This window comes from Prionailurus bengalensis, chromosome A3 (assembly GCF_016509475.1).
Source record: "Prionailurus bengalensis isolate Pbe53 chromosome A3, Fcat_Pben_1.1_paternal_pri, whole genome shotgun sequence".
Taxonomy (NCBI): Eukaryota; Metazoa; Chordata; class Mammalia; order Carnivora; family Felidae; genus Prionailurus; species Prionailurus bengalensis.
In genome coordinates this window covers 39,546,389-39,562,463 of record NC_057354.1, presented here as the reverse complement: position 1 = coordinate 39,562,463, position 16,075 = coordinate 39,546,389, and the positions used below count along the sequence as shown (strand labels likewise).

Below are 16,075 nucleotides of genomic sequence, written 5' to 3'. Positions count from 1 at the left end.
TTCCTGAATGACCCCTCCCAAGAATCAGCGGACCTCAGGGGAAGAATATTCCCTGATCAACTGTCCAATCATGCCATCCATTCATCCCAGTCCCCCACACCCAATTCTTTTTAGCCTGTTTACTCCTCCTTATAAAAGAAAAGCCCCTTTCTGATTGATCTTTGAGATACTTATAGATCTTGTGGTCAAAGTGGTTCTTCCTACTGCAATATTCTTTCTTCTCCTATTACAATTGTACTCTTCCCCTTACTGTAATAATCTTTCTGAACAAAGTCTCTCCTTACCTAAGTCCAAATCTATTTTTATTTGGCATTTTCAAGCCAAAGATAGGCTGAAAAAAGTCTACCTTTACAAAACACAAATTAAAATCATTAAATATCCTTTTATTATTGACATTTATTTTTATAGAATCACAACTACTTTGTATTTGACATGTAGTCACATAATAAAATATATAGGAGATACCATCATAAATAAGTTAATTTCCCCTATTTTCAAACATAAAAATTACTTGATTATTGAAATAATTAGAATAAAGCATTTCATAGCAAACATGAGCAACCAAACAACTGTGATTTGGAAACCGCAGAAATAATTACTTTCTAGATTACTTGTTTTGGTGTAGTTCAATCATCTCTTTACAACCTATTCAAAAGAAGGAAAAAGCTTGATGAATTTGTTTTTATGTTGGCAAATTATTAACCCAAGTGTGAAACCAGCAACAATAGAGCTGCTAAAGTTCTTTCTGAGGAACTTTCTGCAATAATCTTTCACTTTTCCAATGATCTAGTACCCTAGTCTCAACTTAGCATGGATACCATGAGTTAGTAAATTAACTGCAGCACATACGTAAAATAAATCATCAGTGTTTTTAATCCAGAAGGGAAGTACATAAGATATTTCTATACCAGGAAGGACATCTTTTCCTAAAATACCTACATTCCTGTTTATGAAAAATAATTTAAAATAATACTCATATAATCAAGTACTCACCCGCATTGACTATAGCATCTACCTCTAGCAATGTGATGTCACCTCTATAGAGAGAAACTTTTTCACTCAAACTTTTCTTCACCTGTGATGTTTCCTGAGTATTTTCTTCTGTAATAAAAAAAGAATATATATATATACATATATATATATCAACAGTATAGTCTTAATTTATTTAAGGACAATTTTGATAAAATAGCCAATATGGGTCACAATCTGATATACAAGTGGAAATAAATGTGTAAGTACCAGGGGTGTGGCTTATTCTCTATTTATTATGTATTCCTCAATACAAATGTAGTACATCATGTATAAAATAGGCAGTCAATAAATTTATACATGTTATATTGGTCAAAAAACTCAATGTTTCTGATTATTATGAAAATATCAATTTTAAAATAACATTATGAACGACCAAGTTTCATAAGAAGAAAAAAATGTACAACTATGGCTATGGGGGCCCAAAGACAATTTAAGTGACTTGTAACCTATCATCTCTAATCTCCTAAATACTTCAAAATTGCATGCTCATTTAAGAGTATCACAGTGAACTGATAGCATTATCTTCTCCCTTGAAAGATTTGCCAAGACAAAAATAAATTTTCACAGTGAATGAGCTTCTTTCTATTTCGTTGTAGTTACCAAGTCATCCTTGAAAAAAATATTCACCCAGAACAAAAACATTGGTTCCACTCTTTGCTACTTGTAAGTAACAAATGCCCCTCAAAATGGGAAGGATCAAAAATACTTGAGTGGGTCAAACTGCTTTTCTTATCAAATTGTATTAACCTTTCACTCTAGAGGGCGCTGCTAGATTTAAAAGAGAAAAGCTCTGTCCTGCACACAACAGCCAGCAAACTGGTAAGCTGAAAACAAGCCAAAACATTACATTCTACAACTTGACCTACTTTTAAATCTTTTATGATAATACTATAATTTGAGATTCATTCATTCTTAACAAGTGATGTTAATACAGTACACAGAGGTTTACAAAGTCAATGATTTAAAAAACATCATATTACTATACATAATATACCTCTTTAATATACCTCTACGAAAGGAGATTTATAAACTCAAACTTTTTAAAGTGTTTATGATCTGTGCAAATCTTTCAAGGGAGAAGATAATGCTATCAGTTCACTATGATACTCTTAAATGAGCATGCAATTTTGAAGTATTTAGGAGATTAGAGATGATAGGTTACAAGTCACTTAAATTGTCTTTGGGCCCCCATAGCCATGGAAAAAAATTGGCCAAGAGTAAGGATATGATCCTGGGTCACAAAAGTGATCTTTTCTCTCTTTCTGTCTCCGAGGCATCCCCTTCTTTGTAATCACTGCTCTCCTTAAAGGATTCTAATCAAAATATCCATTAGTGTTGACAATAGTAGTAATAATAATAAGGAGGAGGAGGATAAAATGGGAAAATTGTATGTGAAAAGAGCAGAGAAAGACATTAGAGGACCTCAAAATAAAACAATAATAAAAAAATAAAACCACCTCAAGGGCTTCTCCAGTACCGTCTGTCCTTGTCAGGTAATGCCTAAAAGCACACACTTTACTACCAGACTATCTCTGTTCAAATTTTGATCTACCAGTTAACAACTGGGTGATATTGGAAAGGTTATTTATTTTCTCTATGCTTCAGTCTGTAAATTACTGGCTCCTTCACAATTATGAGTTCATAATACTTAGAATAATACTTGTCCCACAGTAAGCTCTCAACAAACACTACCTTTTTTTTAAACAAAGGATTTACAAAGATGACAAGTTATGTCAACATCTATATTCAGAAAAACACAGTAGTTAAGAAATATTTTCAAACAATATTATTTTGAAAAATGTATCATTACATTTATTATTGTTGTTGTTGTTGTTGTTATTCCCATCAGTGAAAGAATTTTGTTTGTGCTCTTGCCAAGCCAATGCCTGGCCCATTGACAAAGACTTTGAGCCAGAACACCTTGAGTTCCACACCCACTCAGTTTCTAGTCTTACTACTTTTACCAAATTAGAAAGTCCTAATTCCCAGTTAAAGATTATTGAATGACAATAAATATTTGGTGGTTTGTCCAAAAAAAAAAAAAAGTATACGTATTTGGACTGTTGTAAACCTGAAATTATAAACACTTCTCACTGATGAGTTTCAGAACTCCATCAGGCATTAAGTTGATAAGCATATCACAAATGAAAGCATAAAGTTTGACTTTCCAACTTGGGATACAAAGTAGATAGATTTCTAATCCTTCCTAAAGTTGCATTTAGTTCTAAAAACTACTTCTTCATTTGTTCATGAAGCATTATGTATGTAAAATTGTATTTGTAATAATGTGACTTTTTAACATATGTGACAATAAATCATGTATTTCTTTCTCCAAATATAAAGAAATTATCAAAGAATGGTATTGGAAAGACTTAAAGTTCAAGCATTTATACCACATTTCAGTTTTCTTAAAAGAAATCCTCATCTCTCATCTGCAAATTTTAAAATTGTGACATTTTGAGTCTAAAGGCTCAAGCAAATGCAACGTATCAAATAAATATACTGCTGTGACATGTTATTCAAATAAGTTACTCAAAATGGTCTTATTAGAATCATCAGCATCATGAATAAGTATAAGCATCCTTCTTCCTCATAGCCAGACTTATACTTGCTGCCCAATGTCTCACACGGTATATAAAAAAGGCATACATTTACTCAAGAGCTGTAATTTGAGAGTATTAATAAGTATCTGTATTTCCTTTAGCAATAAGCCAAAACCAGACCGCATACTTTTGACCACCAACTACTCTCTGTAAATGCAGCAATGTACATTACCACCAGAAAATAATTTCTTTTATTTGAATGGCAATGCATTGCCTTCCTTTTCACACAACTGTGTTTGATCAGCTCTTCCAATGTATCTTTTCCTACATCCTGAGTTTTCGGCAATAAGATAGAAAACTGTCAAGCATTGCTACCTCATGGACGTTATATATGTACACAAAAACTAATTCACATTTTGCACATAATTGGCTTTATCCAACTACAAGTTGAAATATCTGTCAATGTACACATGACAGTAATTGTTCTTCCAGACTGCATACTATTTATATTATAAAACATATAAACAAACAACAGCAAAAAAGACAGTAATTAAAGTAGTAAAAACATATTTTTATTCTGGAAAATACTGCAACTGGGAAAAAAAGATCTAAGTACAGAATGGGGCTCAATTCCCAATACAGCAAGGACAAGTAGGGATTTGCAGCCATGAGCAGAGTGGGAATCAATGGAAGGAAAATCACTAAGAAGAAAAATTAGAGGCAGGGGGAGATTCTGATTGAACAGACTTAGGCTTCTTGCTAAAGGCAGGCTCGGTGATCAGACATCACTTGGGGTATGGAAGGGGATGTGGAATTTGATCAATATTGAGGGTGGAGTATTCTCTCTAAACCGATTTAGTTGAATGCTAACTAAAACTGGAATATGTAGGTCTTGCAAAGACATGGAAACTATTTTTAGGCAGACATATTCAACATGAAACAAAGCTCGTCATCATCTCAAGTTATTTCCCAGTTAATTATTTTTACAGTACATGAATGTTAGGAAAGCAGCACAAAAGCAAAAACCTAAAAAAGTTAAATAAATGGATTTTTCTTTTACTGCTATGTTTCAAATACAAGGTGTCATGAATATCCGGCATTAATTTTTCCTGCATTTTTACTTATACATTTGGTCTTGGGTTGAATTTAAAATTTTTATAATCTTAAACATCCAGATATAATACAACGTTATTTGTTGTACCCAAGTACAACAAAATGTATGCTGTTATCATATTACTAATAACTCAGAAGATAGTTATTTTTATTAAGCCAACAATATTAAGCAAATATTATTCACTAAAAATTTACTCAAGTCATATAAAGTTGAAAAGCAAAGTATTTGGATTAGTTTCTGTTTCTGAGAGTTTTAGGAATATTTTTATAAGCTCTCATTTACCTTTCAGCCAATTTTAATAGAGTTCCTTTATGGGATTTTATGGATTAATGTGGTAATACAATCCAAAAGTAGAAAAATATCACATATACATAATATACATACAAATATATACATACATAAAAACAGATATAAAGATCTTGTGGCTTTCATTCTAAAATTTTAGCCATAAGTCAGGTAAACACAGTAATACACTCTGAGCTATGCTCCCCTTGATATTTTTATCTAAATTTTGTTTCTGGCAGAAGGAAAAAATCAAGGTAACCTGTTCAATATGAGTGGTAATGCTTTTTAACCAACATATGGGGAGGAGACTTTCAAGAATTTTCATTTTCCCTGATATATAATCATATAGAGGGGCGCATGGGTGGCTCAGTCGGTTAAGCGTCCGACTTCGGCTCAGGTCATGATTTCACAGTTTGTGAGTTAGAGCCCCGTGTCGAGCGCTGTGCTGACAGCTCAGAGCCTGGAGCCTTTTTCAGATTCTCTGTCTCCCTATCTCTCTGACCCTCCCCCCGTTCATGCTCTGTCTCTCTCTGTCTCAAAAATAAATAAACGTTAAAAAAATATATAATCGTATAGAGGCTATAGATGGAAATTTTATTTTTTTATTTTTTTAAGATAAGAAATTTATTGTCAAATTGGTTTCCATACAACACCCTGTGTTCATCCCAAAAGATGCCCTCTTGAATACCCTATAGATGGAAATTTTAGGTGACAAACTGACTGAGGAAACATCAAGCAGCTGTCTGGATGTCTCCAAAGTTTATCTGAGTATATAAAGTATCTGGTCTGTTTCCAATTATCTTTTCTTCCTTTTCTGCCATGAGTAGTTGCTTTCAGGAGTCCCTGAGTCCCTTGAGAGCCCCTGATGAGCAGTAGGGAGCCTAAAGTCCAAATGATTATAGGGAGTTGAGAAGCTTCAGTGGGAAGGGAAAAGAGGGATGTTGAAGGTAGAAATACGAAAAGGTACACATCAAGAAATTCAAGGGAGTTGAAAAGAAGATCAACAACTATAAGGGGAGGAAAGAGGATCAGAAGCAATGGGAAGAGAGAGATCTTAGAGGAGCCAGTTTTGAAGATCTTAAGTTTTCCAAAAGAAGCCAATGAAGTTCCAAATTATCCTTATTAAAGTCATGCCAGCAAGAAAGAAAGTAGGCAGAGATAGCATAGCATATAATCAGCAAAACCTCAAGAAGGGCATTTCAGTGGACTCAGAAGTTCCCAAGGGAGAAGCAGGATGAAATACAGAAAACAGGCCTACACAGAGCCAGGAGAATCCTTCGCAGCCCAGGGGTAAATTGCCACTGAAAACAAAAAGCCAAGAAGAAAGACTTCTAGCCCAAGAAGTACCTTTCAAACAAAGAAGCCTGGGCCTCTAACCCAGCTTTAGAGAGTATACTTAGAATCCTAAGATTAATGGCTGTCATCTGGGGCATTGGCTCAGGAGTTAGCCTCACTAATAGATCCCCAATCAGTCAGGAGTGAAGACAAAAGGCTTCAAAAATCAGATAAAGAAGACAATCAGACATCCAGGGTAGGGAATACTCTCTAAATTGACTTAGCAAGATTCTTGCTAACACTGAGCTATGCAGGTCTACCAAGAATGGATCCTAGTCAAGAAAAGGGCTTAGAGGAACCAAACTAAAGTTTGGTTAAATAGAATGTCTTTGTTAATATCATGTGACATTCAAAAGTGGTATTTGAAAAAAAAGAATTGTCCCTTCTACTTCCTACTCTGAGGAACAGTAACAAATAGTATTTGTTATTAACCTTCAATTGGTTTTATTATCATTTGTTTGTAATATTTTGTCCAAAAAAAACTGTGAAAGACTTTGATATGGAGGAGAAAATATAATAGTGGGTATCCCATCTAGTTTACCCATCGGCATAATGTCTTTCATTGTCTTTGAGCTATTATACAATTCTGTAAGTTATAGAAAGCAGATAAAAATGCAAATGATTCTTGTCCATGGAAACGCAAATAAATTATGTTCCCTTGAATGCAACTGATATTGTCCTGTGGTCAATTTGCATTTATTTGCAAATTCCTTTCAGAGTTCCTTACTACCTATATATGTGATCCCTTTAAATTCTCTTCTGAACCAGAGTTAAATAAAATTGTTCATAAGTGTTTATTTTATATCTATTTGAATCATAATCTCATCTTTACAAAAACATTTCTAATGGACATTTTTATTTAGTTCTAGTTTATTTAATTCTTATATAACATTTACTAGGCACCAGGTGCTGTTCTAATGTTTATAAATATTAGCTCCTAGCATCCTAACAAATCTATGTACTATATATTTCTAATATTCCCTCTGTGTAGATAAGGAAGCTAAAGCATATAGAAAGGAGGTGGTTTGACCAAGTACATACCGCTGGTAAGTACAAACCTGGGATTTGAACTCAGGCAGCCCATGCTCTTACCCAATATGCTATGCAAGCTCTCATTTACCTATTTTTTATTTCAAAGAGTCCAATTCTGAATTAGGTGCCTGTTGTTTAAGTCTCTTCTCTATTACAAACATAGGAACTCCCCCCTCAAAGCATTATTTGCTTTTGTCCTAGGAAAAAAAAAATGTAATTGGCTTATCAATGTGGTTACAATACCTTAAAAATAATACAAAGGCCTTGGTTGTTTCCTGCTACTATTTGACAATGGTTCATAACATACAGCACACCAGGGATTAGAGGACTACATAGTAAAATCAAATTTGCTGATATTAATCATGTATCTTCTATTTATATTTTCTCTTATTTTTTTTTATGCAAGATCATCAAACTTGCGGATTATTTATCCCAACACATACTCTATTTGCACTAGGACTCTGTTTACTATTTACATTTATGACTTAATTCTGAATTCTGGCATTTATGTTACAATTTCACCTCTTTTCTTTGGCATCAATTAAACCACTTTAAAGACATTGATCCCTTTTATGAGGTAGGAATATAATGCAATGCTATAGTAACAACAACAAAAACAAATTTAATCAAATTCTTTATTAACTCACTAATGACATTAAGATACATTAGGAGAAGCAAACTTTGTTAACTGAATCTTCATTAAGATTAACTGACCAATATTACCCTATTTTAAAAGCATAACTTTTAAGACTATAACTGATAACAAAATAGAATTTTCATAAAAATCATAATTATATTTTACATTTCAAACTTTTAAAATATATTGAGTAAAACTGTCTCATCACATTTGCTTGGAACTGCCACACTACCTAAAGGCCACTTGATAAACAGCTAAGGGACCACCACTGGGTCCCCTGACCATGTTTGGAAAACAAAGATGCAGGAGGATAGTCACATGAAGTGCCTAAGAATAGTCTAAATTCTTAATTTCCCTCATACTAAGTGTTCTAGCAACCATGAGCATGATACAGAAAAGCCACCAAGAGCACCAATTGGCTGAGTGTTTCCCGCAACAAGGGGCCTCTTGCCAGTGTACCTCTTCAATTCTGAGGATGCCAGAAAAATCAGTAAGACCATGCTACAAAATTTAAAAGTAAAGATCAAGCAAATATCTATAGAAATTAATGTTTACATTAAATTAAATTTATAATCAAGACGATCAGAAAAATATTGGGTTCATTAAGAGGCTTTAAGGAACACAGCCTCAGACCTCAAGGAACCCCAGAGATGCAGGCTGTGTTCCTGAGATTATATTTTAAAACCAGCTAGCCTATTGATCTGCCACACCTGTATCTCCTATGATCATGCCTGCCTAATAATCATGATGCCATATCCCAGATTCCTACCTGTTTTTCCCTAACAATTTAATAGCTCACTTCTTCAATTGGCCTGAGACTCAATCCCCCTGCCTTTCTTCCTAGCTTCAACTTCCACAGAGCTTCCACGGATGAAAATCTCAACAACAGATTCTTTTTTTTTTTTTTCTTCAGCCCTGGACTCCAAACTAAACCTGTCAGGAAAAGGAACCCTTCAAATAAAGTGCTCCTCTTTGAGTGAGACCTCCCCTGATTAGGGAGGCAGGCATTCCAGGCATGATAGCCATGCTAAGTAATGCAAGAAATACAAAGTCCAGCCGAGATATGAACTCCACATTCTAGCAGAATGATAATAAAGCATACAAACAACTTCAATACAAGGAAGATTATTATCAATGCCATAACAAAGACTCAAAGTGCTTTGAGTTTCGACAGAGAAATAACATTCAGTGAAGTTTTATAAAAGTGGAATTTCCAAGCTGAGTTTTAAATTTTTTTTTTTCAACGTTTATTTATTTTTGGGACAGAGAGAGACAGAGCATGAACGGGGGAGGGGCAGAGAGAGAAGGAGACACAGAATCGGAAACAGGCTCCAGGCTCTGAGCCATCAGCCCAGAGCCCGACGCGGGGCTCGAACTCACGGACCGCGAGATCGTGACCTGGCTGAAGTCGGACGCTTAACCGACTGCGCCACCCAGGCGCCCCTCCAAGCTGAGTTTTAAAGGATCAGTAAGAATACCAGCTGGCTGTAGAATGGGATAAGGATGACAAAATCGAAAGGCATTCCTAAGTCATAGGGGCAGAGAATATAAGTATTGAGGAAAATAAGTATTCATCCAGAATGAAAATATGGAGAACACCACAAACTGAGAAGCAGTGGCAGATGAGACGAACTCTTCAGGTTTGGACCAAAAGCAGAAGTCCTTTGGATAGTGGCTGTTTCAGATCCCTTAGTCACAAATTGGCAGGCTTATTTTATTCAGGTAAAAGAGCATCACTATTGTTTTTGCCATTGAAAAGGGCATTTTAAATTTTTAATTAAATTTTAGCATTCAAAATCACATTTCACACTAAATGTGAGATTTCACATCAAAATGTAGATTTCCTACTTTTTTGAAAAATCAAGAGACCTGGAAATACTGAACCCACATCCTCACCTGATGTGTGAGTAGAGGCTATGTACCCTTTGGATAGGCATCTTTCACTTTCCAATTTATGACAGAACATATTTGTTTATGTGCAAACTAGGCTAACCTCACTCAATTATGTTAACTGCCTGTCTCCCACAGACATCTGGATGTTAGATTCAAAGGATTAATGACTACAGCCAGGTATCTATCAGAAATCTATTAGAAACAGAAAATAGTTACTAAAGTGGCATGAAATAAACACGAAGCAAGTTTCCATCAAATCAGAATAAATGCTTGTGTGTCAAACAATAAAACTATAATCAAAACTAATATGTATTGGGATATACGCTGTGGTAAAAATTCAGTAACTCAGGAGCACAAAATTAAAACAAGAAAACTATTACTCTCCTTAATTGATTGTTTACTTGTAAATAAAGAGCATTAATGAAAAAATAATTCAGTAACTAAGAATGGCCAAAAATACTTCCAAAGAATCCCATTTCTCTGTATTTATTCCCTTATATAGGACTCTTCCACAATGACTCTGGACTTTTCCATGTAATTGCCTTTGACCAATGAATGGGACATCAACAAACATGACCCAAGCAGAGGCTTAATGAGCGCTTGCACATTAACGTTCGTCTTCTCTAGCTATGTCAAGCCTACTATGTGACAAATTCTAGGCTAGCCTATTGCAGAATAAGACGTAACTTAGAACAGAGACAAGCCATCTCACATAAGGTTCCCTAGGGCAACCAGCCTGACAAATGCCAGCCAGATATGTGAGACCATCCAGGACCACCTAGCCACAGCCAACCCACCTGCTAACTATAGAACCTCCTGGCTAACCAGAAAATGAAGAGCAATAATAAAAAGAATGTTGTTTGAAGCCACTAAATTTTGGAAGAGTTTGTTGCACAGCAAAGCTAACTGAAGGAAGGAAGAAGGAGTGGGAGGGGCTTCAAAGCAGAGGCTTTGAAGAAGACTGAAGTTCAAACAAAATTGAAGTTGCAGGGGACACCTGGGTGGCTCAGTCAGCTGGGAGTCCAACTTCAGCTCAGGTCATGATCTCATGGTTCACAGGTTTGAGCCCTACATCAGGCTCCACACTGACAGTGCCGAGCCTACTTGGGATTCTCTCTCTCCTTCTCTCTCTGCCCATCCTCCACCTGTGCTTTTTTTTTCTCTCTCTCAAATAAAACTTAAAACTTTTTAAATATAAATAAAACTTCTAAAAAATGAAGTTTCAAACTTCCAGCATAACACCTACTATGACTTATTCTAGGAGAGAAGGTCTTTTAATCTAACATCTGCAACACCTTAAAGAACCATAAATGAATGGATATGCCAGAATAGAGAGGAATGTATGTGGACAAGAGGGGGTGGAGTGCTCAGCATCATATCTTTAAATAAGAAAAATAGATCAATCTGTATACATCCTAACTCTACCCTATTTACTAAAGTGGTATGTTCACAATTTTACCCATCTATTTTGTATGGCCTGTTTCTCTATATTAACACTGAACCATGATAACCACTCTACTAAGGTAATCTAAAGAAACTGAGGCACATGGAGATTGAGCAACTAACTTTCGAAAATGTCCTACAACTGACAGTTGAGATGTGAAACCTTGAAATGTGGTTCTAGAACCTATGTGCTTAACAACTGTGCAACATTGCCTCATAATAAGAATCAGCTTTATAAGGCTAAAAAAAAAAAAAAAAAAGAGCCATAGGTTCTTTAAATAAAGACACATTTCATTCTTACAGATTTTTTTTAAGTTTAATGTAATTATCCATAAAGAAGTATGGGGTGGGAGCTTAAGTGTTAAAAATGTGTTTTATCCTAATGATATAATCTGATAAAAATCAATTTTGTTAAAAATTATGGTAATACTACATAGTATGACTCTTAGTCTAAAATTTATGTGAGAATAATGCAACCTAATGCTTCAAGTAATCTTGTATAAAAATCAATTAGGTTCCTATGGTCCAAAGACAAGGAGAATCAATTTTCTGCCCTTATAGTAAAGTTTATGAAATCCTAATTTATAAAGAGATAAATTCTCATTCAAATAAAGATATATTTGAAAACTAGAAAATCAGAAAAACAGCATATATAATTTGCCTTCTTTTTTGTTAAGTGTAGCATTTTTCAGTCTGTAGGTTAAGATACTTTACTGGGTTGCAAACTCAGTTTGATAGACTGCAACCAAATTTTTTAAAAAATGATATAGAACAGAATTAAAAAATTACAGTGCATAACATATAGTAATAAAAACTACTGTTCTATAAAATTTTGGTTCACTTACTTATACATACATACACACATTTATGAACAATATGTTTGTAACTGTAGACTGTGGGTAAATATCTTTTCGAAATTTTTGAAATCACTATGTATTTGTGTGCCTCTCTGACACAAAATGTTTCAAAATGTCATTTTAATATTTTGTCATACCACAAAAATGAACAAATTTTAAAGGCCAGGCTTCAAAATATTATACAGTGATCATTTCTGTAAGATCTCTGGGGAGCAGAACCAACACCCAACTACTGACTAACTTATATCAAGATTTTACAGGTCTAGCACAGAGGCAGATATTTGACAAATACACAGCAAATACATTATTCATTGGCCAGTTGATTACTGAATGTGTTTATGTCTAAGAGGATCTGGTTTGTTCTACAGGGGCAAAAATACATGATAATGGGCCATGGTATCACATACAAAACTGTAACTCATTTGTGGAACTTAAACAAAAAGTAAAAATTTTCAGAAGATATGATTTAACCTGTAGTAAGCACCTGAATGTAAACAAAACAGGGAAAGGAGGAAAGTATAAGGCCTAAGTTAATAAAGAGGAAAACCTGGAATTCTACATAATTTTTTTAAAAGAGACCTTGGAACTCTACAAGATGAAGAATGCAAAGGCCTCAGTCTTCCCCAAAGTTACAGAACTAGTTAATGGCAGTTTCAGTATTCCTTTCCCTCCCTAATGATGACTCACACAGTTTGCATGTGGTGTTTTGGTTTCATTATCTAAAAGAACATCTCTATTTGTATTATAGCTATATATGTACCTGTACCATCCCCTCTTCTAAGAGTCAGTACAGAATGGTGATTGAAAACCAGGCTCTGGAAGCATTATGCCTTGATTTGAATCCCAGCTCCATCACTTACTAGCATGGATCAAATTTAACTTTTCTGGGCCTCAGTTGACTTGCCTGTAAAATGGGGTTAGTCTTTATCTTATAGGGTTGTTGTGAGAATTAAATGGATTAAGATTTAAAGTATGTGAAACAGTGCCCTACTCACAGTGAAAACACAATAAATGTTAGCTAGCAGAAGGAAGAGGAAAATTACTACTAATCTGGAACTAGGTAAAATGACTTTTTTTTTTTTTTTGCCATACATGCCACCCAGCACAATACTTACTTTTCAAAAATACTGACTATGCTCAAATACCTCTCTTCTGGCAGGAAAGCCAAAAGTGACTCAACCAATGAACTGGGAATAGAGAAGAAAGTTTCTCACTCTGAAGCACAGAAGACATTAAAATTCGGTGAGTACATACAGACATACAGAGGTATCCCAGAGTCAAGGAAACTGCAAGGGAGAATGTGAAGATCACGAGAGAATAGAAGCTAGCAGTCCCAATGCCAATAAGAGAACAAAACAGGTGGGCAAGATGTCCAGAAGGAATCTGGGTTAACTGGCTAGAACTGTCATGCATGACAGTCTATGGCTTGGCTTTCTGTTCTGTTCAGCCTTAGCAGGGCACATAGGAGTCCTGCCAAATTTAAAGGAGAAGTTGAACTAACACACCAACTGAGTTTGAAAACTATTTGTTCTTCCTTTCCCTACAGGGTGCTAAAAGCTACAACACACTGGAGATCTTTGACTTAGACTGGATTAAGTTAAACATTAAAATATGAAAATAATTTTCTTTAGCTCTAGTTCTTTTTTCCTAAATAATATTAAATTTTTCTCCCATAATTCTTTGATTATAATTACTAAACTAATATAATTACTAATCTTAATTCATCTTTATTCATAAGCTCTTTTCATTTATTATTAATATAATTTAGTTGTTAACAGCTGAACTGAACTTGGCACTGTGCCAGATGTTATACAATTTAAACATCCAGCTGTTATCCACCAAACACCAGTAAAAGGAATCACTAACCTATTTAATCAGTAAATAAAATTGGAAGGGAGCTTGAATAGAAACACATTTCCCTAAAGAAGCTCTTAATCTTATCCAGGAGTAAGACTGTGGCAATGGATACAGGAAAGAGCAAATGCCAGCAAAAACACTCAACAGGAATATTTAACAAAGTGTTAGGGTCTCAGTGGAGGAGGGAGAACAGGAAATTGCTTAGGCTGACTTCCTGGTTTCTGATCTAGGTGGCTATGACAGGCAAGAGCTAGTTTGGGAAGAAAGATATTAAGTCAATCTTGGGTATCTTAAATCTGAACTTCCTGCAGAATATTTAAGTACAAGTGTTATACGTACACAGGTCTTGGTGCATAAAAGAAAGGTTTTCAGGGGGCGCCTGGGTGGCTCAGTCAGTTAAAGGTCTGACTCTTGGTTCCGACCCAGGTCATGATCTCAAAGTTTGTTGAGTTAGAGCTCCATTTGTGCTCTGCGCTGTGGATGCGAAGCCCGCTTGTGATTCTCTGTCTCTCTGTCTCTCTCTCTCTCTCTCTCTCTCTCTCTGCCCCCCTGCATCTTTCTCTCTCAAAATAAGTAAATAAACTTTAAAAATAGAAAAAGAAAAAGAAAAGGAAGGTTTTTAGGCTAGAAATGCAGATTCGGAGACATCATTATGTGGTAGGGGCCCCATGTGCATCATGGGTGCACATGTAAAGGAAAGCGGGCCAAGGACAGAACACTGGCGAGCCCACCCTTCATAAGCAAGGCTAAGGGGAAGAACATGAAAAAGATGCAAAGAACAAATACTTAGGAGAAAAAAACAGCAGAAGCCATATGGAGGAAAAAGTTTAATAAACAAGTGATCAGTAGCTCCAGAGGTCACAGAGAATAGAAGGACTAAAAATGTCCCATTGGATGTAACATTATGTCATCACTGTGGACCTTGGCAAGAACAGTTTCAATAAAGCCAGATGGATATGCCTACAGCCAAACTTAGACCATTACTGCCCCAGAAGATGGTAGAAAAATAAGATGGGTGGAACCTGTGTCCCTGAACGGCCACATGGAGCTGAACTTCCAGTTGACCTGAAACACTCCCCTATAAAGTAAGAAATAAAGTAAAATATTTAAACCATGGAATCATTACTAAGTCTCTTTGTTACAACAGCCCAGCCTTTCCCTAGCTTACCCATCCAGCAAACAAATATACCACAATTTATCTAATTGATTCCTTTTTGAGAACATTTATTTCCAATTTTTTTATTGTTAAAAATTATACTATAACATGAAAACCTTTATTTACACATAAATCTTCTAATATATCTCTGGTTATACCTTTGTTTTCAACTCCTAAAATAAAATAACTGAGTCACGCACAGGCTTTAGAAGCAAACTACAAGATCATTCTGCTTTACTTTCATAGGCATAAGGGGAACACACGAACAAACATGGCTCATATGCTGAGATAACTTCAAAAAAGATAAGGTGATGGTGGGAAACCTCTCATGATGTATATCAAATAATCACACTAAACACTTTAAATATCTTACAATCTTATTGTCAATTATACCTCATTAAAGCTGAAAGAAACAAAGTTTTTTAAAGATAAGATCTGGCCATTGGATAAGAGCTCCCTGTTTATCCAAACATGGTTGAAAGTTGTAGACGTCCAATTTCACCAGATGCTACATCTTCATTACTCTTCCAATTAGTCACCCTTACGCCCTCTCACTGTAGTTCAATTTTAACCCTCCTAACTCATATCCAACTAGTCTGTAAATCCTGCCAACTCTTCTCCTAAAATATCCCAAATTCATTTTCTCCTCTTGACACTCACTGAAATTACACTGGTGTATTAAGCATTAAAGTAAAGTGAATCAAAAGATAAAGTTCCCTTGTCCTAATCTATCTTAGCATCCTCATTTTCTACAATTCACCCATCACCCTGCTCTTATCAAACCAGCCTCTTGAATGCTTCTAGGTCTTAGCAAATATTATTCTAACTTGAATGTCATTTCCTTTCATCCCTTTGACAAACTCCTACTCATCTGTTAGGAGCTAGTACAAA

At 35.2% G+C, this 16,075-nt stretch overlaps 1 protein-coding gene across 1 annotated transcript in view; it reads right to left on the bottom strand.

Annotated features, from left to right (window-relative positions):
- The window catches only part of MACROD2 (mono-ADP ribosylhydrolase 2), a 2,047,020-nt gene that overhangs the window by 1,975,366 nt on the left and 55,579 nt on the right, over positions 1 to 16,075 (bottom strand). The window contains 1 exon segment of the mRNA XM_043602917.1: positions 994 to 1,101. Coding sequence (XP_043458852.1) covers positions 994 to 1,101 — 108 coding nt within the window.